The following is a 25,762-nucleotide window of genomic DNA, read 5'->3' on the forward strand; positions in this document are numbered from 1 at the left end:
TGCCTGTGTGAGCTTGGGTAAACCACTTAACTTTCCTGGGCTTCTGGATCTTTGTCTGAATAGGAGGGACTTGGGTTAGATGGCCCCTTAGACCTCTTCCAGCTCTAGCCCTAAAACAACATGGATACACTTCCGGGGAGAGGTGTTGCTGTAAAAAAAATAAGTACTGCTTTGCATATTTTGAATCATTTCCCCCCAAAATCCAATCATTCAATAAGCATTTATTAGGTTATCTGTCAGTCATTATGCTAAGGTGCTAGAGATACAGTGTCTCTCCAGAAAAGGAGAGAGAAATGAGCAAAGATAGTTCCTGTCCTCAAGGAGCTTATGTTCTAATAGGGGAGGCTTAGAGGGAGCAGTGCTAGCACCTGGGTAACCAGGAAAGGCCTCCTGCAGAAGATGGTGTCTGAGCTGAGTTTTGAAGGAAGCCAGGGACTCTAAGAGAGAAAAGAATATGTCAGACATGGTACAGGAAACATCATACAGGAGGAAGAACAAGGCCAGGACAGCTAGATCACAGAGGAGATGGAGAGGAATGGTGTGTAAGAAGGCTGGAAATGTAGAAAGGGGTCAGTCTGGGAAGGACCGGTCCATCAGTCATTCAATGAATCTTCCCCCAAACAAGTAGACATGTGCTGACTCTCTAGACTTGACCACCCAACACAAGCTAATGACCTAACCGGGGCTGATTATGAAAGGGAGTGCATGAAGGACCTTGTGGTTCCTGTGATCATGATGTATTAAAAGTTTGAGACATAGTTTCTGGGTAATCAATCTTGCTAGCATATAATGAATAAAATCAGTCAGTGACTCTCAAATGCCAAAACCCCTCATGGAACCCACTCAATACTGATACGCCCTTGGACGAATGAGTGTTCCTGAGGGTGGGAATCCCAGTCTTTCTCAGGCACCTCAGCGTTCTCTTGACAACTTCCCTCTTCCAGGAGAACTAAGTATTATTCACTCAGTTATTATTTATCAAATGACCACTATCTGAGTCCATCATAACACTGAAGTCATCTCCAGCTGCTCCTGCTCCTGGCTCATGCTCCCTGAGCCAGGCTCCAAGATGCTTTTTTGCCTCTTTTGCTTGAGCTTAATGACCAGCATTCTGTTCCATTCTCACCCCTTCAGGGAAACTATATGTTCAAGTGTTCACCTTTCTATTTCTAGCTCCCAGCCCAGAGCCTTGCACACAGGTAGTGTTTAATAAGTGTTTGTTGACTTGGATAGAGTTGGATCTGGGTGAAAGGTGAGAAGTTTGATTAATTGTCCAGTGGTGTCCAAATATCCAGGTGTTTGTCATCAGGCAGGAAAAAAAACCCAACAACCGAAGGGTTGATTGATTGGAATTCTCCTGTTTTCATTGGATACTTAGAATAATACAGCAATTGTCTTAAACTTAATTTTCTTTTGTTCTGTCATTTGATATTTAATGTGTTTACTTTTGGGGGAAAAATGAACTAATTCATTATTTTGTAAGTTGTGCCATATAAAAAGTTCGAGAGACCTAGGTTCTGGATAATTAATCTTGTTAGCATTTAATTAAAAAAATTGATCAGTGACACTCTCAGATACCAAAGACCCCTGATAGAACCCACTCAATGTGTATATGTCCTTGGAAGAGTGAGTGTTCCTGAAGGTAGCAATCAACTCTGATTGGTCAACAATTAATTAAGAATGAATGTTATAATGAGAGGTGGACATATTCTAATGAAGGACTGGAGGAATATGACTTTGACAAAGGATTAGACAAAGGATTTACCTCTGTGCCCAAATCTGCCTGCGTGGAACACTATGGGGTAGAATTCACCTTAAATTAAATTCTTTGTAAGGTTTTCTAGTTGGGTGGGGCAACAATTCCACCTAGCTAAGATAGTCAAGGTGAGGTATATTGGAGGGAAATGTCAGGGATCTTCCCAATATTTTGTATTTAATAATAATTTCTCTCAGAATGTTTATTTTATCGCTGCTATAACCAAGCATCAGTGTGGGCAGAGGCAAGATGTGACCAGTCTGATCACCTGGTTCATGGACCTTGGAGGGGCATTTGCTGCACTTTTATTCCAAAGTTTGACCCCAGGTGACAGCAAAACAGGGGAAAGACAAGTCAGGAAGGGACTCTTGCAATGTGGACCCAAGTTCAGACTCTGCCTCTTCCATTACTTGGGAATGCCTTCTTTGATTTCCTTATCCTTAAAACAAATAATAGCACTTGCCTTAAAGGCCCGTGGTAAGGATGTAACAGCAATCACCAATATTTCTATACCACGTTAGAGATTACAAAGCACTTAAAGTACGTTGTCTCATTTGATCCTCATAAGTCTTGTTGGCTAGGTCCCTGTCTTGTAGATGGGAAACTGAGGCTCAGAGAGCTGAAACAAGTCATCCAGGGTCACGTAGCTAATAAGTACCAGGTCTGAGATTGGGACTCAAATCTCTCCTGACTACAAGCCCCGCACTCCTTCCAATCATTCTTAATTCAGTCTAGCAAACATTTAGCAAGTACTTATTATGTGCAAGGTGTTATGCCGAATACTGGGGACACAGATTAAACCTTGACATGTTCCCTGTCCTCACGTTGTTGACATTCTACTGGGGAGGGTAAATGGGATACAACATGTATACGGATAGGTATAATACAGGGTACAGGTATGAAGTACAGAGATGGAAAGGAGATAGAAAAAATGTTTTAGGAATATTTGGGAGGGGGAGGGAATAGTCTTGTCAATAATATATCCTTACTTATATCAGTGATGAGATATCCTTAATAAATGATGGCTGGGGTGGTAAAGTCCTGGGTTCCAGTCTTGCCCCTTGTCATATATTAGCTAACTGACCAAGGACAAGTGATTTAATTACTCAGTGCTCTCTAAAACTCTAGGAGGGCAGCTAGGTGTCACAGTGGGTAGAGTATTGGGTTTGGAATCAGGAAGACTCATTTTCCCGAGTTCAAATCTGGCCTCAGACACTCCCTAGTTATGTGACCCTGGGAAAGTCACTTAACCCTGTGTGCCTTAGTTCTTCATCTGTAAAATGTGCTGGAGAAGGAAATGGCCAACCACTTCAGTATTTCTGCCAAGAAACCCCCTTAATGGGGTCATGAAAAGTCAGAAATGACTGAAAAGACTTAACAGTCAAAAAGCTCTAAAGGAAAGATAAGTTGCCGATGTAAATCAACAGAGAGCTTTTCTACATCCGTGGATATATCAATGGATAGGTCTCCACTGATCCCTCCCCCTTCCCAAAAATGTCCTTAATCTTCTTTTTTCATCACCTATATCTACTGTAAATGCCAATCACGTTGTGCCACAGTATGGGAGAACGTCCCATCTTTTGAAGAGTCTGGTTTAGCTAGGACTCATCATCACCTGTGGCATTTTCCCCACTTTCCCACGCCCCCTGCTGGTAGAAACTAGCCTTGCATCCAGCTTTCACTTTCACCTCACCCAAGCCTGGGTGCTTGGTTCGGTGTAGGAGGCAGTCTGGCTTCCTGGGAGCTGCTGAGAGCTCACCTGTCAGCCCTGGCTCCAGTGACTCCACAGCCTCATGGAAGATGTTCTACAGAAAATGTAAGTACCTGGCATTTCAGGAAAATCCTTCTTCTGACGAGTTAGCCAAGGACAAGTTCAAAGGCTTTTTTCCCCAAGTCTCGGAGGTTTGCTAGTTAGGGAGACAATGGAAATGATATGGACGTTTTACAGAGAAAGGTCAAATGCTTTTTTCTTCCTTCCAAAGTTCTTTTGAACATCCCCCTCCCCCCAGTATTTTTTTTTTTTTTTGGTGATTGTTTGAGGGAGCTTTGTCCTTTCCTCATTCTTTAGTGTTATTTTCTCCCTAGATCTATTTTCTTGACATTTGTCGAGATTTCACTAAACAAACCTCCTATTGTGCTGGGGTAGTGAAAGAATCCTCTGATTTGTTCTTCAAGTTAAGCAGCTGTGGCAAGAGACTTCTTTTTCTTGATCCCAATCTTAACTTGCTCAGGCTTTAAGGTGGTCCCATAACTCTAGTGTTCAGGATTGAGTGAGTAAAGTCCAGTCTGCCCTTTTCCATACAACCCATGATTTTATAGACCTAGACCAAAAGTTCACACCTGAGTTTATGGTTAAACTTGCCAACCAGACTAAGGAGACACAACCCAAAGAGCAGGCTCTCTGCCCTCCTCTTTGCGATCCTGTGTCTGGGCTGTGGGCTGAAACAATCTGAAGAATGGAGGGGTTGACAGGTATGACTGCCCTTCAGTAGTGTGGGAGGCCACACTGTTGACATTTGGGTGCCCAGGTTCTGGTATGTTTAAAATCATTGCATTTCGTATACCTCCTTTGGTCTGCAGATCATAGGCTCATAGAAAGCTAGAAGGGACCTCAGCAGCCATCTAATCCAGCCCCTTGGTTTTAGATGTGAGGAAATTGAGCCCCAGAAGGTTTAGTGACTTGCCCAAGGTTACACAACTCACAAGTATCAGAGGTGGAATTTGAATCCAGATTCTCTGATGTTAGGGCCAAGGCTCTTGGACCACCATGGCACTTGGACCTCATCTCAGGCTATTTGGGCAAGCAAAAAGAGCTTGCAATGTAATTCTCCTGCTAGTTGCCATTTCCTGCAGCTATGGGTAGACGGAGAAATCCTCTCCTCATCTCTCTTAGGACACTTTTCTCTGGAAGTCCAAGAGAGAGGAAACACTGAAAGGAAAGAGGGAAAAGAAAGGAAACTGAGGCTCAGGGACATTAAGTGAGAAGCAGCATGGTACAAGGAAAAGAACACTGTATTTGGAGTCAGAGGATTAGAGTTTGAATCTTGCCTCTGATGTATGTTACTGGTGTGATTTTAGGCAAAGCTCTTAAACTTCCTTTGACCGATAGGTCAGTATCTCCTGATAGGAGAAAAAGGCTTACTAAACCCTGTTCTAGAAATGTTCTTTCATTCACAAAAATAAGGCTGTGAATATAAACTAGCTAACTTTTTTCTCAGGGATTTAGTGTAATGACTGGTGTTTTCATATCCAGAAATCAACTAACATCTATTAAACACCCACTATTTGCAGGCACTGAGCAACAAGTACAGAGAATTAAAGAATTCCCATTTATAAGGAATCCACATTCTAATGGGGGGAACAAGAAGTACATATGGTAACACACAAAAAGTTCTTTTATTCACAAAAATAAGGCTGTAAACATAGGCAGACCAACTTATTTCTCAAGGGTTTGGGGTAATGACCGGTATTTTTGTTATCAAGCAATCAACCAGCATTTATTAAGTACCACTTAGTGCCAAGCACTGAGTTAGCTATTGGGGAGACAAGTCCAGAGAATTAAATAATCCCTATTTGCAAGGAGCCCACATTCTAATGGGAGAGACAGAAAAGTACAGATAGAAACATATGCAGCATATATACAAAGTGAAAAATACAAACTGGTTAAATTCAAACTAGCAGTTGGGGGATCAAAAATCAGTATTTTAAGTCTACAAAGTGCTTTATTAAGCCTATTAACCTTATAGATAATTCTGTGAGACAGATACTAGAGATATTGTCACCCTCATTCTGCAGATGGGAAAACAGGCCCAGAGAAAGTAAATGAATTGTTCCCTGGTGATATACTAGTAGATGTCAGAACGAAGGTCTGAGGGAAGGTCTTCGTGGCCATATTTTGTACTCTACTCTTTACACCACACTACCTCAATATAAAAAAACATCAGTCTCTGTGGCTGAAAATTCTGTCCACCAGAGTCCTTCCTACCTTAAACAAAATCGAACCCCTTTGCCAAAATATACCTGAATAACTCAAAAGATCCAGAAGAATCAACATACATATCCATTCTCTTAGGAGAGGAGGCACTCTAGTTAGCCTTAATTCCTATAAACCTGAATCTTTCCTTCTCTCCCATTCAAGTCCTTTTCTTCTTGGAGTAGCATTAGATTTACTTGTCCGCCCCAATGTGAAAAGTTATAAATGGGAGGCCTGTCAGTAACTGACTCTAGAAAGACCTTGCTTGAATCATTCAGAGACAAACCCCACAATAATGCCCTTGATCCAGATCCTTCTCTGACCTTGGGGCTGCCATCTCTAGGCTTTGATTAGTATCCAGACTGACCTCTCCTGGGATGGAATGAAAATGGTGAAATTTTCTGTCTCCACTCCCACCCCCCATTTTTCAGAGAAGGGAGTTGGAGGCCCAGAGAAGGAAAGAGACTTACCCAGGATCACACATGTAATTCATAATTAAGGCAGGACTAAAATTTAGGGTAAAGATTTATCAGTCTGGAGACCCTGAGGCACTCTTGCTTTGCATTCATAGCGATTAATGAAGATTCTCCCAGTCTCTGATACAAGTATGGAAGACAGGCCAATGGGTGATTTTTCCTTGGATGTACCAAAAAGGTGTGAACCAGGCACTGTAGTCTACTGAGCACTAGCCTGGACTCACCTTGTATCTATACTTCAAGTTGTTGTTGATCCATTGTATGTGACTCTTTGTGATGTGATTTGGGGTTTTCTTGGCAGATATTGTAGTGGTTTGCCATTTGGTTCTCCAGCTCACTTTACAGATGGGGAAACTGAGGCAAACAGGGTTAACTGACTTGCCTAGGGTCATGCAGCTAATAAGTGTCTGAGACCAAATTTGAATTCAGGAAGATGGGTCTTCCTGAGCCAGGCCTGGCACTCTATCCACTGCTCCACCTAGCTTCCCCAAGGCACTTCAAGGACACTAATCAAAAAGAAAAAAGACATGATGACAACCACAGATTTGAAGATAGGACATGTCAGGAGCCCTAGGTTCCAGTCCTCCCTCAATTGCTAACTACATGTAAGTGTGACCTGTTTCTTAGCAAGCCACTTTCTCCTTGTACCTTACTTTCAGCCTTTGTTAAATGGGGATAGCAATCCCTGATTTGGCTTATTCCTAGAGTAATTATGAAAAGGTTATAGTAACTTAAAGGGATTATTAATGTTTCTCTTCCAGCCTTCATCCAAGGCTAACATGGTATAATGAAAATATTGGTGCACACGGAATCATCAGAACTGGGTTAAAATTTTGGTTCTTCCACTTACTATCTGTACGACCTTAACCTCTCTGGGCCTCAGTTTCCAAAGTATTAAAAAAAGCATCAGACTAGATCAGAGGTATCAAACAGGAAGCCTGTGGGTCACAGGTAGTCTGTAACATTCCTAAATACAATCCCAAATTGGGAAATAGTTAACAAAATAAATGAAAGTACAATAAAACATAGATACTATTACTATGTGGTTTTCTAATTCAACACGTGGCCACAGAGGTCCTTATATGCAGTTTCTTTTTGAGTTTGAGATCACTGGTCCAGATGTCCTCAAAGGGTCTGTCTCCTTGTAACCATAGCACTACCTGATGGGCCACCTTGCTAAGCATCTCTGTGGTAGGGCCATCTACTGCCACAGGAAACTTATCCTGACATGGATTGCCTCATGGTTTCTACTGAAGAAAGAAGAGGTGTTTTTTTTTAAAGTTGCTTTAATTGCTTCTTTCAGTTTAGAAAATATGAACTCTAGACCCCAGCCTTCCTTAGTATTGACAATCCAACTCTCTTGCCTGCCTCTCATCTCTGTCTTGTATAAGAAATCAATGAGAATAAGCTTCTAATCCTGCAGTTAACATCAACTGGTCATGTAAGCACAAATCAAATGTGCCTATTTTGTGTTTGGAACACAAAAGAAGGCACAGAAGTTATCATCAACTATTGGAATTAAAAGCAAATTTTGTTTTTAGAAAACACAACGAATTTCTTTCAACAGCTAGCGACTCATCGACTGTCAGAGTTGGAAACGATCTCAGAGATGACCTTGTTCAAACCCTTTCATTTTTCATTTTCTGAGGCCCAGAAAGGGAGAGGCTTGCTGAAAGTCACCAAGTAAATTAATAACACTTGGGAATAGTCCCCAGGTCTCTTGATTCCTGTTGATTCTCTTTCCCCGTGCATATGCTGAAGTGATGTCCATTTTCCCAGATGTGGGCAGAAGGTGACAGGTGGGAGGAACATAAGCAGGGGTGTGCCAGAAGCAGCTCCAAAGGTTCTTGGATTGTTAAGTTTTCCAGATGAGCATTTACACCCCAGAAACTGGCAAGTGCTACAAAATAGTGCTTCATTAATTGTTTTGTTGATTGACTAAATGTAAATAAGTCAAGGTGAAAATATTATTAATGCAGATTAAACTTAAAAAGAATTTGTGCCTTTTTAGAGAGCTGATTGTTAAATAATTTGGCACTGGTGGACCTGGTTTCAAATCCTGTTTATACTGTATGACCTTGGAAAAGTAATTTATCATCTCTGGGCCTCAGTTTCCTGCCCTATAAAATGAAGTGGTTGGACCATATCAGGCGGTCTTAACCTTTTTTGTGACATGGACCCCTTTGGCAGTCTGATGTAACTTTTGAATTCAGAGCAATGTTTTTAAATGTATAAAACCTTAAAAAACGGGGTGGGGGGTGAAGCATCTAGGTGGTACAGTGGATAGAGTGCTGCACTTGGATTCAGGAAAACTCATCTTCCTGATTTCAAATCTGCCCTCAGCTGAGTGACCCTAGGCAAGTCATTTCATCCTGTTTGCCTCTGTTAAATAAGCTGGAGAAGGAAATGGCAAACCACTCCAGTATCTCTGCCAAGAAAATTCCAAATGGGGTCATGAAGAGTCAGACGTGACTGAACAAAAACATTTTTTGAAATGTAGGATTTTTATAAAGGAAATCAAAAGTTAATGAAAATAAAGATGTCATTTTTTTCCCTATCCAAGTTCATAGTTACCCTGAAATCTATCCATAGACTTCTTGAGGGCCTATGGACTGAATGATCTCTGTATAGTTCCTTCCCAGCTCCATATTTCTGCTCCTTTGATTATTCAGGGCACATTAGATGGCTCAGTCTAGATTTACAATTCAAGTCATAACTCAATTTTCAAGATTTCCACATTTGATGAAAGAGTTCGATAGGGTCAGCTTCCCATTATCCCAGGTACAATCACAGACAATTGGTGAATTTTTTTATGTTTGAGCTATCTTTGGTTTTCTTAGAAACACTCTCCCCAACCTGAAATCAGTGCGAGATTTTCTGGTGAATGACCTGACCTTATTTGCTTTTATGACAGGGAATGAGAGAAAGCTCCTCAGGAGGTGGAATGAGTCCATTGTGAGCTATTAGAGTGAGCACTGCCCCACAGCACTGAGGCTGGCCTCAGTGAGCATGCTTAGGGACACACAGACTTGATACCTGGTCCTTCTAAGGCTGAACTCCCCTCCTTGTTATTCTGCTCACACCACAGGATGCTAACATGTATGGTACCATGGCATCTGTTACAACTTGGTCTGGGATTAGAATACCAGGATCCTAGATCTAGGGCCGGAAAGAGCCTCAGAGGTCATCTAGACAAACCCCTCATTTTGCAGATGAGGAAACAGGTTGAGAAATTTGCAAAAGGTCAAAGAGACCTTGAATCCACATCTGCTTCTTGAGCCACTGTTCATTCTACTTGTCTAGTCCTTGTTGTACATGACCTTGGCAGGACCCCCTCTTCCCTTGGCCTTACTTTCTTCCTTTGTATAAAACGAGGGCAGGACTAGAAGGTCCCTAAGGCTTCCCTTACACCTCCCAGAGACAATGTTTTTCTGCTATGACTCCAGACCCCACCCCAGGCCCCTGCCCCACATACCAGCATGTGGGTGGAAACTAAATAATGTCACTAGGGTATAATTGCCCAGATCTGAACTTGTATGGCAAAGTAAGGTGAGGAAACTTGTTTCCTGGACTCTTTTCTGAATGCACCATTTAATATGCCGATCGTGACTGTCAATGATGCCCTCAGTTTTATTTATAAGTTCCTTGGTGTGCCTACTGGGCCATGCTCTGCTTCTAGCAATGTAGTGGAAAGAACGCTGAATTTGGAGCCAGAGGACCTAAGCCTATGTTCCAGCTTTGCTACTTCCACTTTTGTGATCTTGGACAAATCACTTCCTCTCAGTGGGCCTCAGTTTCCTTATCTGTAAAATGAAGAGGGTGGACTAGAATATCTCTAAAGTCCCTTCCAACTTTAAATCTTATGATCCTATTTTTTTTCCCAGTTCCCCATCATTCTTTTTGGAGCAAGGCCATGTGACATGGGGGCAAAGAGTTCTGGGCAGAGAGTCAAGTACTGGGGGGGGGTTTTCCCCTTTAAATTTATTTTATTTTCAATTTAGGGAACGAAACAAGCATTTCCATAACAACACAATAAAAAAGATGTTTGCATATGAAACTGCCGATCTATCGTGTACAACTTGCTATTCCCTCCAAATATACAACAGTTATCATGTAAATTTCTTTTTTCCCTTTTTTCTTCCCTCCCCTACTCTACAGATGGCTACCATGAGACACAAATAGATATACAGATATATACACATCTATATATATGTAAAATTATTCTATACATACTTCAATTAATCAGTTCTTTTTCTGGATGCAGATAGTGTCTCTTTTCATATGTCCTTTATTTTTAATTTGTGTATTTATAATAGTCAAAATGACTTACTTGCTCAAAGTCATTCTTCAGACAATATTGCTATTACTGTACATACGATATTCTCTTGGTTCTTCTCACTTTACCCTTCATTATTTCCTGCAACTCTTTCCATAACTCAAGTCAAGCCATCATCTTGATGTCATGCTCCTCTTCAGCAACGAAGGAAAAACACAACCTGGGCCATCCCTTGAGTAACTACTTAAAGAAACCTATTCATTGAATGGGTGTATTTCATTCAAAGTGAGAATGTAATAAGACCTTAGCCTGAAAGGGCCAGGATCTCCCATCGCATCCTGAGCCTTCTCCAGTCATCCTGATGAATATCAGGTCACTGGACCCAGATGGTTGAGGAGAAGAAAGTGAGGCTGGTGACCTTGCACAGCCCTCCCTCACTCAAATCAAAGTCAACTGTAAGTCATGTCATCATTTTGATGTAACGGTCCTCTTCGAGAATGAAGGGCAAACACAAAAGGATAAATGAACTCATCATTTTTTATAGCACAGTAGTTCTTCATGTATGAAGACTAGAGGATCTTTAAGGCTTTTCTGGCTCTTGTGTATTGGTAAGGTTATACTCTCAGGAGTCATAGAAACCTTTCAACATAAGGATGACGTTGTGAAATCAGCTCAGAGCTGGAAGTCTGGAAACTCAGGTTCTCATCTTGGCTCTGCCCTGAAAATCGGTATGAGTTTGGACGACTCCCTGGGCCACCTCGGTTTCCTTCTGTCTACAAAGACCATAGGCATTTAGAGAAGGAAGGGACTTTAGAGATCATCTAGTGTCCCTTCCTTCTCTAAATGCCTATGGTTCTCTGTGGTTTTAACAAGGTTGATTTGGGGGGAGGGAGGTATTGGAAGAGGGTTTGCTCTTGTGTTAATATTTGCTCAGATAGCTGCTTATAAAAGGCAGTTATTGCTTCCTTTTATCTTAACAGGCTAATCTTTCATTATTCAGTGTTTCCTGCAACTTTTTTTTTTTTTATGAATGTGTTACACGAAGTAGGTAGAGAGTATTCAGAGCACTCATGGCTTATGGCCAGTGCTAGGGTTTGGTATCTCTTGGGTGTGGCTACATATAGGCTGGTTTAGAAGGAACTGACTCATGTATAATCCTTCACTTATTTTCCATATTTAGCTTCCCCTTTTTGAGTTAACTTTCCAAGTAGCCACATGCACCCTGGGCACCCTTACTCAAGAGAATTTTTCTCTTCCTCTGCAGGTGAGGCCTCTGGGTCTCCACTCTACCCAGATGGGTTACTAGAGCTGGGATTATAAAGGATCCCTCTTCAGCAAATCTGTTAATCCTAAAACTGTAAGAGTTACCAGACTTCCAGCCCTCTCTCTGCCTGACACAGGGCTCTAAGCCACAGAATTCCTGATAAGAAGAGACTGCTGGGTAGTAGTAGAAGATCACTGGACCTGGGTTCAAATTCCATCTTCGATATTTCCATATATGTGACCTTTGGCACACTCGGGCTCTGTAGGCTTCCTTGTTCTTCTTTGCAGCATTGAGAGTGTTGACTTGATGGCTTCTGAGGTCCCTTCCATCTCTGACATCCTGACATTCTCTAAGAAGGGGGATCCCACTATCTCGCAGGGTAGCCTCTTAGTTCGTTGGACAGCTCCAGTTATGGGAAGTTCTTACCTAGTCTTCTTTATGAGTCTAAGATGTCAGCGAGTAGTCAGGCCATGGTCTGATTTCTCTCCTAGGCATGAGAGATGGTGCTGTGGAGTGTGTTTGAATCTCTGCCCACTGATAGGCAAAAAGAATGGGGTGGAGGGGAAGCTGTAAGTGCAGTAAGATGGAAAAGACTACGTAGAGTGGGAGAGGGGAGCAGATCTGGCCGGACAGAGAAAGGCTGGAAGAGGAGGAGGATTCCAGCAGGTCGGCCAATGCTTGTCTGGGAAGGGACCTAAACTGGGGGGTTAGGGACTGGATGGAGAAGAGGAATCGGCTTAAGGTGTGAGGGCAGCGTCGCTGGGCAGGGTCCCGGGGACCGGGAGAAGGATGGAGGGCAAGATCCCTGGCAGGCGCGGGCCACGGCGGTAATCCGAGGCCGGCTGGGGCGGAGCGGGCAGGCGGGGGCGGAGCCGGGGGCGGGGATCCCACTGCCCCCGCCCGGCCCCGCCCTGCCCATCCTGGGAAGCCCGGGCCCGGACACCCGCAGGAAAGTGTGCAGGGCCGGCCCTGTCCGGCTCCTGTGCTGCTGCCGCTGCGGTCACCGTCACCATGTCAGGTCAGTGCAGCCTTCTTGGACTCAGCGCTCCTGCTGAGCGCAGCGGAGCACAGGCAGGGGCTGGGCCCGGGCCACGGGGTCCCAGGCCGGCCCTGGTACAGCCCCCAGGGCCTGGGGATCGATCGATCGGGACTGGGAGAAAGGAACGGGAAGGATCCCGCAGCCGCGCGCTCGCTGGGCTGTGCGGGCGAGCTTGGTTTGTCTGTGCCTGCGCGGGCCCCGGAGAAGAGTGGGGGGCTGTGCCGGTGGGGAGGCGGGGGTCGTGAGCGCCCCTTCTGGGAGGGAGAGCACAGCCACGTTCCGTCCTAGCCCCACAGTCCTCGGGCCTGGGTCGGTGTGTTCTGTGTAGGGGTGGGCTTCACCCACCAGCAGCCCCCTAGTGACCGGGGCCGGCTTGGTCACTCGAGCTTGGGCTGGGCACAGAGCCCGAGGGCATCCTTGGTAATGGCCTCGGGTTTTCTGGAGAATCCCTCTGCCAACAGGAACAGACAGCTGTATCCGGAAAAGGAGAATTGGGTCTGACTCACTGCAGCCGACAGGGTTTTCCCCTGGCTGTTACTTAAACATGTGTGAAAATCGATGGCTCTCAGTTGTCAAGCAAGTGACTTCCAACTTTTGTTCCGGAGGACGTGCGTCCGGTCTAGTAAACTGCAGGACTTATCTCTCTCTCCTAGAGGGGATAATCAGCCTTGCTCTCTCTGGTCCCAAAGTGTATGTTTAGAAACTCAGCTCTGTCCCTAAGCAACAGAAAGGTGACTTTTCTTCTGGGAAGAAACTTGTTGACTGAAAAGTTTTGGAAGGGTAATTAGAGTATAGTAAGTGTAAGCTGGTATGGGGCGCGTGTGTGCAAGTGTGTTGAGTTCCTTGTAAATAGAGCTCAAAGATTTACATACATTTTTACATAAGGTATTTTACATACATAATCCCTCTTGATCATAGATCTACAGCAGGGTTCCTTACTGTGTGTGTTTGTGTGTGTGTGTGTGTGTGTACGTATGTGGTACCATGGACCCCTTTGGAAGACTGGTGAAGTCTCAGGACTAATGAGAATAACGTTTTTAGGAGCACAAATTAAATATGTAGGATTACAAAGAAAATAAATTATAATATTAAAAAATAAAGATTTATTTTCTTATCCGTGTTTGTGGACCCCCTGAAATCTACACATGGACTGACTCCAGGTTAAGAAACTCTGATGTATAAGAGATCCTAGAGATCACCTGGTCCAGCCCTAACATTTTACAGATAAGGAAACTGAAACCCAGAGATTGTGTCTTTGTCCAAAGTTATATAGAACTGAGATTTAAACACAAGTCCTCTAACTCCGAATCCAGTGTTATGTCTACTCTGCTTTGCTATCTTCATGAAATCACATATGGTACCATTTTTCTCCCAATCACCCAGGCTTGCAGTCTTGGGGTGGTTCTTTCCCTCCCCCTTGTCCCTTCTATCCAACTCAGTTTTCTGGAGGTGGGGCAGTGTAAGTATTACTGTTCTCATCTTAATGAGGAACAGACAGCCTCAGAAAAATGAAGTAAATTGGGGAAAATCATAAGACCTTTAAATGGGAGAGTTGGCATTCAAACCCAGGTCTTTTGGCTTTTAAAACCATTACCCTTTCTCCAGCCCCAACCTTGTTAATTTTTTAGGTGCAGCCTCTGGAATAAGCATAAATAATGCAATAGTCCTAAGACAGACATAAATCTTTTGCTTTGAATGATGACATTCTACTGATAAGGAGAATGTTGACCAGAGCAATCTTTGTACTGCCTGTGGTTGGGACTGGGACTTCCTCTCGGGGACCATTTCTTGAAACTCTCTGCAAGGACCCTGCCTTTCTCCAGAGGGCAGATCTCTATTTATTGTTGCTCATACTAACCCGCATGATTTCTGCCTTCTTGTCTTTGGATCTTTAGATGGTGGGATGAAGGGCAGAGAAAAAGCAGTGGACAAGAAATGCTTGCTCAGGCTCGAGCATGGTGATTCCAACTTGAATGCTCACATGCAGCTTGTAGTGCTGAAACTCTCTCTCCCCCTCAATGTTACTGATGGGGAATCAGATTACAAAGATGGGGAAAACGAGGTGACTTCCAGGCTCTGATATTCCAGTTGTCAAAGCGTGTTGAAGGCGACATGCATCAAATACCCCAGGAGTGTTGTTGAATTTAGAAACGAGTGAGTTGGTGTATGCCAAGTCCAACTCAGCTATTATGGGCCTTGCTGTTAACCACCTTGTGGAGAGACTTTCACAGCAATGCTTCCGTATCTAAGGGTTATATAAGTTCATGAACTTGAGCCCAGCAAAGGAAATGCTTTCATGCACTTGTAATATTAGTAATAATAACAACTCACATTTGCAATTTGTTCACCCCAACCTTGTCAGGGTAGGTGAGGTAAGCATTATTACCTATATTTTACTGATGAAACTGAGGCTCTGAGGGGTTAATTGATACAATACAGCTGGGACTGGAACCCAGCTTTCCCACCTCCAAAAAAAGCACTCATTCTCATTATGCTAGGGTAAGAAAGCTAAACAATTTATATTCCATTAGTTGCTTTTTGGTTTGTTTTTTTTTTAATAAAGCCCCACAACTCATGGTGCATGGAATTGTTTCTTAAATTGTCCTTAAGTATTGTAGATGTGTAAAGACAGAGTTAACAACCGGATTGCCTTTCCTGCTGAGGCATCAGGTTTGGGATTCCTATAGCCAGAGCTTGATTGACTGCCTCCAGAAATCCCTGAGAAAGCTGCTATTGACCGACCCCCATAGGGAAGAAGACTAGCTAGGCCCTCATTTGACATCTTCTATATTAATGGCATTCAAAGAAAAAGAGCTTTTAAAATGCACATTATGTTAGCAATATATCAAGTTTTTTCCCTTCTTCCTCATCCCTCCCTAAAGCATATGCGTATGTATGTTCCTCAATTTGTTCTCTCTGCTCCCATTTTTTTTTCAAATCACGATCATAGCCTGCCTATTGAAGGTACAATAATGGACTGGCAAGAGTGTGAGCTGTAGGTAGGTCCTAGTCACTAGCTCACGCTAGGATTTTGGCCAGGACCCCTCAATGAACCTTTGCCAACAGTTTGCTCATCTGTAAAATGAGGGCTTGGATTCTAAGGTTCCTTTCAGCACATGGTCTAGGATTCTACCTTTCCAGACTGTTCTACTGGGTATAGTACATTGAAGTCCAGGCTTCTTAGGAGCCCAGAAAGTCTTTCAGGACTCTTTCAACTCTGGTGTTCAATTCAACAACTATCGTTAAGCATGAACCATGTATATAGCTTTGTACTGTCCCAGAAATACAAAGAAAAGCCAGGCAGAGCTGCAATATGTATGAATAGTATGATACAAAGTAATAAAAAATAATACCTGTATTTATATGGAACTTTAAGGTTTGCAAAGCACTTTACAAATACTATTTTATCCTTACAACTATCCTGGGAGGTGCTATGATTATCCCCATTTTACAGAAAGCTGAGGCAGATAACTGAAGTAAATTATCCAGGGTCCCATAGTGAATAAATATCTGGGGTTGAATTTTCACTCAGGTCTTCCTAACCTCCAAGTCCTCTGGGGAAATGAATATTCCAAGTCATCCTCAATGCTGATGAAGGCTCCATAATGAGCCTGGAGTCAAGACAAATGTTCAAATCACGCCTCTGATACTTAATACTTGGGTAACTATGGACAAGTAACTTAACTCCTTTGAAACTCAGTTCTTTATCTGTAAAATGGGGATAGTTATGCAGGTAGTGCCTATTTCACAGGATTGCTGTTAGGAACAGATGGAATAATAGACACAAAAGATTTTGCAAACCTTAAGGTGCTATAGAAATACCAACTTCTTAATATGGGATGTGAGCTTGGAGAGAGACTTCTAATGGAATGCTCCAAGGATTTGTGGTTGGTTTGGGGACATTCAGCATTTTTAAAAAATCTATGACTTAGATAAAGGCATAAACAGTTTGCTTAGTAAATTTGCCAGTGACACAAAACTTGAAGAGATAGCTTACCAATATGTAGGGTGACACAGTCAGGATCCCACCAAATCTCCACAGGCTAGAATGTGAGGTGGAACCCAAATATGACATTTAGTAGGGTTGAAAGTGAAGGCTTGCCCTTGAATTTCAATGATCAATTTCACAGGGACCAGATGAGAGAACTATATGGCAATTCTGCCTTTGTGGCAGGCATTAGAACAGGGATTCTCCATCTGATATGATCTGAACTAGTTGATCTTTCAGTTCTGTGAGCTATCAGGCAACATACAATAAGAAATTTGAAGAGAGATCATTTTTGTTTGGGGGAATCAGAGAAGACCTCATGGAAGTGATGGCCCTTGAGCAAAGGCTTTAAGGAAAATCTGGATTTCAGCCGATGGGAAAGGGACATATTCTAGGGTGTGAGATTGCCAGTCTAAATGCACAGAAGTGAGAGGTCAAAGATTAGGAAATGAGTATTATAATAATAGTAATGATTAGTTACTAATAATTACAGTAATTAATAGTAATAACTGACTTAATACAGGGCTTTAAGACTAGTAACATTATTTCATTTGATCTTCACAATAACTTCACCAGGTAAGCATGTTATTCGCCATTTTACATATACAGAAACTGAGGTGAAGTAACTTGTTCATATTCCCATAGCTAGTAAGTGTCAGAAGTGGGATGTGAACCTGGTTCTTTCATATATTCAAGTACAGTTATCCCTTCCACATTGCCACTTTCCCTGTCATGCAGTTTCCATATATTGGGGTGGGCATAAGAAATTAAATGGGAATTTGGGGGGAGTTTTGTGGAAGCCACAGATGACATGTGGAGGCCAGCAAATGACACAGACAAAGTTTAAAACCTCAATGCACAAAATATATGTATAGTATTGTATAATATCAACCCAAATTTTATAATAACATACTGTGAACACCCCATAAAAGAAAAAGAAAAAAATTCAGACCTCTTTTATGGTGCAAAGGGAGGGTCAAAAAAATTTTCCCAGATTTTCCAGATCATGAAGGTGCCACATTCCTAATCCCCAAAATGTGAAAGGGATAACTATGTAGCACCCTTTTTGCACCACCACATTATATATTGGTAGTAGTTATTCAGCGTGTTTATAATGCAGGGTGTGTTTAGAGGATAGGGTGAAAGAAGTCTGGAGGGGTAGATTGGATGCCTGGTATTCCTGATTCCATGTGTCCTTAGGGCATACCTCCAATGAGATGCAAAGTTGGCCATTTCGAATCAGCCTAGATGGAAAATGTTGAATCATTGAAAGGCTGTTCTGTTTTTACATAGGATTTTGCTTCTGCCCCATGTGCCACATGTTCAGTTGGGAACCAGGTATCGCATGCAAAAGTCTCACGTTTCTCATGCTAGAGCCCTGACTGTATGCATTTGGCCCATGACAAGCCAGAGGAGGGAGACCAGAAGACTAGAACGCATTCCACACCTGTTGAAGGAACTGGAGATGTTCAGCCTAGAGAGGAGAAGACACGACTTGGGTGACTCAAGTCTTGTCTTCAAGTATTTGAAGAGCTACTGTGTGAAAGACATTTTAACTTGTTTCTTTGAGCAGCATGGGGCAGAACTAGGACCAATAGGCAGAGCCACAGGGAGGTAGATTTAGGGTCAAGATCATGTAGCTTATAGTATATAGTTAGTGATTAATAAATAAATGCATTTTCATTCATTCAAGAATGAAATGTTTTCGGATAAGGGACAGATCCTGGACCTGTGATTTCATTGGTATAGGAAATTCCCAGATGAGGAAACCTCCTCTACCTTGGCAAGTCAGCACTTTCTCTGCAACTTACAGTCCTAGAGTTGCCTAGAGCACTAATACATAAAGCAGCATGCCTAGTCACACCCATACCTAGAACTTGAATCCAAATCTTCTTTCCTTCCATTATACCCTTTTTTTGTTCAATCGTGTCCAACTATGACCCCATTTGGGGTTTTCTTGGCAAAGATACTGTAGTGGTTTGCCATTTCCTTCTCCAGCTCTTTTTACAGATGAGGAAACTGAGGCAAACAGGGCTAAATGACTTACTAAGGTAGTAAGTGTCTGAGGATAGATATGAACTCATGTCTTCCAGACTCCACATCTGACACTCTACTGCGCCGCCATACTGCCTCTCAAAACATCTAAATCTGTCTGAAAGTAAAGTGAGCCACCTGGTAAGGTTGTAAGTTCTCCATTCCTGGAGGTGTGCAAGCAGGACCTGAGTAGTCACTTGTCAGTGATATTTTTCAAGGAGGTTCCCTGCTCAGTTAGAGGTTGTACTACCTGAAAATCTGGACTACCTTCCAGCTTCGATATTCTGGGATTCTACATCCCAGGTCTTTGATAGTAGCCTTTGGTAGACAGCTTAAGAATGGTGAAGATGCCTTAGTGTTGATGTTTTTCCAATTGAACAAGGTCTCCCTCAAAACCAGTATTTTAGAGTATTGCCCAATGCCCTTCCCTCCTTCTCTGTTACTGTTGTCCTCTCCTCCACACAGTGCCTGCCACATGCCAAACCTCTCCTCTCCTCCATCCCCCAACAAGCGAAGCCTATAATCTAGCATCTGGTTTGTGGGTCCTTGCATTGGAACCCAGAGGAAATTTTGAATGGTGTCATTACTTCTAACCAAATGCATTTACTGGAGTGGCCACAGCCCATCCTTGCCCTGAGTTTGTGCCTGATTATTTTAGAGTCTCATAAAATATCTGAGCTGAAAAGGATCTTAGAAGTCACATAGACCAACCTAGTCATTCCACTATTCATAGAGTTAGCTTATTTTAGTGGATAGAGTGCCACCTTCCATCTCAGGAAGATCTATATTCAAGTACCATTTCTGACAATTAGTGATCCTGGGCAAATCACTTAAACTCTTGGAGCCCAGGCAGCTATTGAGACCATAAGTTGCAAAACAGAGATCTACATTGTTAGAGGGTATTTCCTCAATAGAGTTCCACACATGATATTAACATAATTTTTTTGTCCCTTTTTTAAAAATTTTAATTGAATTTTTTTTTACAATTAAAAAATCCATTGTATTTCCTTCTACTCTGAAAAATAAAACAATGAAAAACAAAAAAATATACGTAGTCAAGTGAGAAACATTTCATGGCTTAATATATATATGTGTGTGTATGTGTATATATTATATATATACATATATGCACACACATATACATGCACACACACATATGTGTCATTCTATACTATCATTTCTCTGTCAGGAAATGAGTAGCAAGCTTAATCATCTGGAATTTCCAATGGTCATCTTATTGACCAGAATTCTCGAGTCTATCAAAATTACTAGTCTTTACAAGTATGCCGTATACATTGTTCTTCTGGTTCTGCTCACTAAAGTTCATACAAGTTTTTCCAGTTTTCTCTGAAACCATCCTTTCATCACAGGACTCCACAATAGTATTCCATTCCATTCATACACCAGAACTTGTTCAATTATTCTCCAATCAATAGGTAGTTCATAATAATTAATATGACCATTATTGACACCATTAATATTATTATAGATATTTATTATTAATATGATTGTTTATACCAATTATCAATGTGGATGTTATTGGTATTAATTATTAAGACTAATATCATTATTAAGAGCTGGCCTTGAGGAAGTACATTAGGGTTTACAAAGCACTTTGCATGCTTGGTCTCATTTGATCTTTAAACAACTCTGTGAATTCAGTAGTGCATTTCTATTTTACAGATGAAGATACTTTAGAGATGTAAAATGACTTGCTTGAGACCATACAATGGAAGAATTGGGATTCCACTGGGCAAGATTTCCTGTGACATCTTAAATAGTATAAGTTACCAAAATGACATTCAGCAGCATATTTAGGGGGTGGGAAGATGAAACAAAACAATTGGGGGGATCAGGAAAGGTTTCTTGAAGGAGGTGGTACTTGAACTGAGCCTTGGAGGGCTTCTAAGAGGTGACGGTGAGAGAGCTTTCCAAGGATGAGGCATGGAAACAGCCTATAGAATATTGTGGCAGAGGAACCAGATGAAAATGTAACTGAGAAATATTTAACAAAATAAATAAAAATACAATACAACATAGATAATGTTAATTTGGATTTTTCTAAGTCAATACGTGATCTATGGGGGTTTGTTTTCATTTGAGTTTGACACCACTGTTGTATAGGAGAAAAAGCACCTAGGCCAGTTGATTGGAACATAGAGGTTGTGAAGAGAAATAATATGTAATTTGCCTGGAAATATGGGCTGGGGATGAGTTACAAAGGGCTTTAAATCCCAAGGAGAAGAATGGGGAAGCACAGGATCTTCTTAAGGAGAGGGATGACATGATGAGACCTGTGTTTTAGGAATATTCATTTGGCAGCTGTGTGGATGTTGGATTGGAGAGGAGAGAGACCAAAGAACTGTGGAAAACAAGACTATATAGATAGATAGAGGGGGAGGGGGGGGAGAAGGAGGAAGGGGGAGAGAGAGAGAGAGAGAGAGAGAGAGAGAGAATCAAAGAGTACTTTTTCAACTATGTGCCAGACTCTGTGCTGAAATAGCCCTGCCCTAGAGGAGTTTATATTCTATTGGGGAAAGCAGCATGTATACATATAAGCAAATACAGAATATGGAAAAGTAAATTAAAAAGAACTGGGGGGCCACAAGTGTTGGGGTAACATTTCTGTAAGTTACCACCAGCCTCTCCTCACCGGTAGATTTTTGAAACGAGTGGATTAACATGAAGAAATAGTCTCCTTTGAGGATTGCCTCCTCTGAATCCTCACCTAGGACAAATCTGTATGGAATTTGGGGTAAACCTGGAGAGAATCAGTCCTCTTAGCTTCTCCTTGAAGCTTCTAACCATATTCAGAGCAGAGAAGTAGGACAGAAGCAAAAAACCCACAAAAACAAAAAACCCATGAATCTGGAACACGGAAGATCCCCCAAGGAATAAAAACAAACAACAGAGCTGGATTTCAGGGTAACAGGGATGGGGGGGGTATCTTCCAGTAGAACCAGTCATTGAAAAACTGACCTCCAAAACTGTGAGCAGGCCAGCCAGGCAGGATAGGTCACCTTCCAGAGGGATGAGAGCTATTGTGACTGCCTGATTCAAAACTCTTTATAAGAGAAGCTTAACCAATCAGAAGATAGAGAATCACTCCCTTTGGTGAACTGGTACCAATGTCCTTGGAGGCCGATATCCAATAATAGGCTTGGTTCTGGGTGGCAGAACCCTACTACTGGGGCTTGACAAATCCTGAATGACACCTAGCAATCTCATTGTGGCAGGCAGCAGTACAAAGACTGACTTGGGAATCAGAGGACCTGCTGTGGCTTTAGAGAAACCTGGGAAGATTGTATGAATTGATAATGGATGAAAGGGGCAGAACCAGTAGAACAACTTATACCATGACAACATTTTAAATACAGATAACTTGGAAGTATTTCAGAGCTTTGATAAGTATAACACCCAACCAAGATTAGCCAAGGCATAAATTTATGGATATGGCAACATGAGGATGAGTTTTGCTTGACTATGCATATTTATTACAAGGGTTTTGTTTTTATTTTTTTCAATGGAGCAGACAGAGCAGAGATGGAAGGAAGAGATGGCCTGGGTTACGAAAAGAAAAAAAAAATAATTGAAATATTTTTAACGCACAGAACAAAACAGAAGGAAACATAGACTAGCACCACTGCTTTGAAAGTTACATGTTGAATTTATTGTTAACTTAAAGGGAAAAACAAGTTTCAGGTAATAGAGATTTACAGCTTCCTGTATTATCCTCTTTTCCCGTTTTACTTTGTATATGAAAATGCTCACTTTATTTGTTTTTTGAAGTTCAGAATTTTTTAAAAAAGAAAGAAAAGTTCCCAGTATGTTGTTGCCAGTAGGAGTCATGGAGATACTGAGATGGACTGGGGTGTGGTTCTTTCCATTCCAAAGCCACACTAGTGCCTATACCAGGTATCTTGGCAGAGCATGTGACTCTCAGAGCTTGGCAGAAAATCTGGGCCATATACCTGTTGACTTAACCTAAATTCTTATGCCTTCCCACAGCCTTTCTGGGAGTCGGTTGCACATCTAACTTTTTTCGTTAGCCTATTGTTTCTCCCCGTAAGAAAAAAAATGATTGATCAAGTATGCAGAAAATGAGGTGGAGTCAAAACTTGGCCATTCATTTGGTGGCATTGATTGGCAGGGCACTCAGTGAAGTCAATAAGACTAGTAGTTTCGATGATTTGAAGGATCATAGGATTTAGAGTTGGTAAGGACTTTAAAGGTCACCTAGTCCCATTCCTTTTATTTCACAGATGAAGAAACTCTCAAAGAATGTGATTGCCCACAATCACATGGGGAGTAATAAGAACTGGAATTTGAACCATCTTTTAACTTCAAATTCAGTGCTCTTTTCACAGGTGAGATACTGTGATGAGGTTTGCATGGGTCTGTTAGCTTTGCTCTATTTTATGGGCAGAGCTATGCTTCTAGCCCCAGCCAGCACCTCCCAGATGTGTGTGTCTGTTTCTAGTTGTAACTGGGCAAAAAAGTGTTCAGTAGGTGGAACATATCCTCCCTCCAAGCAATACTGTTCAAAGTGCCTGTCTTTTTGGGAGTGGGTCTATCATCTATAAAGAGGGTAACAGGCACTATCAGAGAATCATGGAACTTTTTTATTGGAAAGGACTGCAGAGACCACATAGTCCAATGCCCTTATTTTACAACAGAGAACACTGAGGTTCCTTAAAGAGAAAAGGCTCAAATAAAGTCATGTAGAGTCAGAGGCAGAACTGGAATTGGAACTCTGGTGTTCTACTTCCAATTCACTGTACTTTCTACCCTACCACAGTCCTTCTCAATTCAGGTTGTATAGATGGTTGTATTAAAACCATATGGTGGACTTCCTCAAAGAGGCAAAATATACAGAAAGAGACACACATCTTTGGGCTTGGCCAGTTTGGAGATTTGTTTAGCTTGACTGTGCATGTTTGTTACAAGGACTTTGTTTCCTTTCTTTTTTTTTTCCTTCAGTGGTGATAGATGGAAGGAGAGAAAATAAATACTTGTTAACTGAAAAGTTAAAATTTAATTTAAAAAGTCATACAGTGTAATACAAAGGAAAATGAACATGGCTCTTTATTCGTATTTATAACTACCCTAGAGAGAGTGGTTGAACCTGATGATACAATGTTGTTTAGAGATGATTTAAAAGAATTTGGAATGTTTAGGTACAAAAAAAGACTTTAAGAGCATGTGACAGTTCCCTTCTAGAATTTTAAGACCTGTCTTCTAGAAGAGGAATCAGACCTTGACCCCAGAGGGCAGAACAGGGAGCAATAGGTAGAAGTTGTAAAAATGATGATTTTAGCTAAATATAAAGAGACCTTCCTAATGACTGGAGCTGCCCCAAAGGAGGATGGGGGATTTCATAGTTGAGCGACTTAACTCCTCATAGGCATAGTCTTTGGAGGTTTGGTTTGAAGGGTAGAACAGCAGCCTTAGAAGCAGCAGGGCAAAAAGTAAAACAGATACAATGATAGCATGTTGGGAGGGAAGAAGAAGAGGAAGGTGGTTATTAAGCCAAGTTTGAATTCTAGTCCTTCAAGAAAAACTTAGCAACAAGTCCTGTCTCTGCTCTCCCCCTTCACCATTTCTTTCACCTTGCTCCTGAGGGACCCATTCCTATCTCCTTACCCCCTTTGATGGGCTCCTTCCATGGTAGGATCCACACCCTCTTTTAGCATAGTACCAAAAACATGAACTATCCTTTATTCTGAAAATATAATTAATGAGTAAAAATGTAAGAACTGGAGAGCACTTTAGAGACCATCTATTCTGGTCCTTCCAGTCAGGAAGATGAGTTCAAATTAGACCTCAAACACAATTATTAACTTCAGACTAACCTCCGACACTTACTAGCTGTGTGACCCTGGGCAAGTCATTTAAGTTCTGTGTGCCCCAGTTTTCCCCATCATCACCTACCTCTTCGAGTTGTTGTGAGGGTAAAAGGAGATCATATTTGTAAAGTACTTTGCAAATTTTAAAATATCATGTAAATTTTGTTGTTGTCCAACTCTTCATGACCCCATTTGGGGTCTTCTTGGCAAAGATACTGGAGTGGTTTGCCATTTCCCTCTCCAGCTCTGTTTATAGACCAGGAAACTGATTGCTTAAAAAATGGATACACTAGATCCACTGGAAAAGGAAATGGCAAACCACTCTAGTATCTTTGCCAGTTGGACATGACTGAAAATGACTGAACACAAAAACTGAGGCAAACAGAGTTAAGAGACTTGCCCAGAGTCATATAACTAGTAAGTATCTGAGGCTGGATTTGAAGTCTGAGCTTCCTGACTCCTCCAATCCTGGTGCTTTAACCACTGCACCACCTAGCTCCCCTGTGATATGTAAATAGTACTTATTAATACTGTTATTGAGCTGAGGCTCAGAGAGGTTAAGTGATTTTCCCCAACATTAAACAGCTAGTAAGTGTCTGAGATGAGATTCAAACCCAAGTCTTCTTGGCTGTCTGTCCTCTTCTCTTTCCACTATGCCCTACCATGTTTATTGTTTAAAAGGAAAAGGATGTGCTCAGGGTCATGAATCTAGGAAGTGACTGTGCTGAGACTAGACCCCAAGTCATCTTACTCTCAGTCCAGAGCTCTCTCTATGACACCACATTGTGGATAATAATCATAACAATTGATTTAAGTGCTTTAAGGTTGCAAAACACTGAGGTGAGAGTAATATTTTTCATATAGCCTGCACACCATTATTTACAGTAATTCTAAATACAAAATGCCTCATTAATCCCTTTTTTTGAACCTGATTGCACTGAGGTTATCCAGTCTTCAGCCCATTCTGTAATCTGTGTTTTCCACGCCATTGACCATGCACTCTGAATGGGGCTCCCGGCCTCTTCGGTCTATTTATTCTAGCCTTGTTTCAATAAAACTAACACCGTGTGAAAAGATTCTACTGTGGCTTAAAACCAGTTTTGTTCTTTT

At 41.8% G+C, this 25,762-nt stretch overlaps 1 protein-coding gene across 8 annotated transcripts in view; it reads left to right on the top strand.

Annotated features, from left to right (window-relative positions):
• The first annotated feature begins 3,442 nt into the window (after positions 1–3,442).
• Positions 3,443–25,762, top strand: part of CARD19 (caspase recruitment domain family member 19) — a 44,829-nt gene continuing 22,509 nt past the window's right edge. For 3 of the 8 annotated variants that reach the window (XM_072654372.1, XM_072654393.1, XM_072654427.1), the window contains exon 1: positions 3,463–3,572. In XM_072654372.1, coding sequence (XP_072510473.1) covers positions 3,557–3,572 — 16 coding nt within the window. In that variant the 5' untranslated portion in view covers positions 3,463–3,556. Of the gene's footprint in view, positions 3,573–12,630; positions 12,764–25,762 lie in introns of those variants that run through there. The other 5 variants (XM_072654382.1, XM_072654410.1, XM_072654401.1 and 2 more) reach the window with 4 other exon arrangements.

The sequence above is a fragment of the Notamacropus eugenii genome, chromosome 1 (genome assembly GCF_028372415.1).
Source record: "Notamacropus eugenii isolate mMacEug1 chromosome 1, mMacEug1.pri_v2, whole genome shotgun sequence".
Taxonomy (NCBI): Eukaryota; Metazoa; Chordata; class Mammalia; order Diprotodontia; family Macropodidae; genus Notamacropus; species Notamacropus eugenii.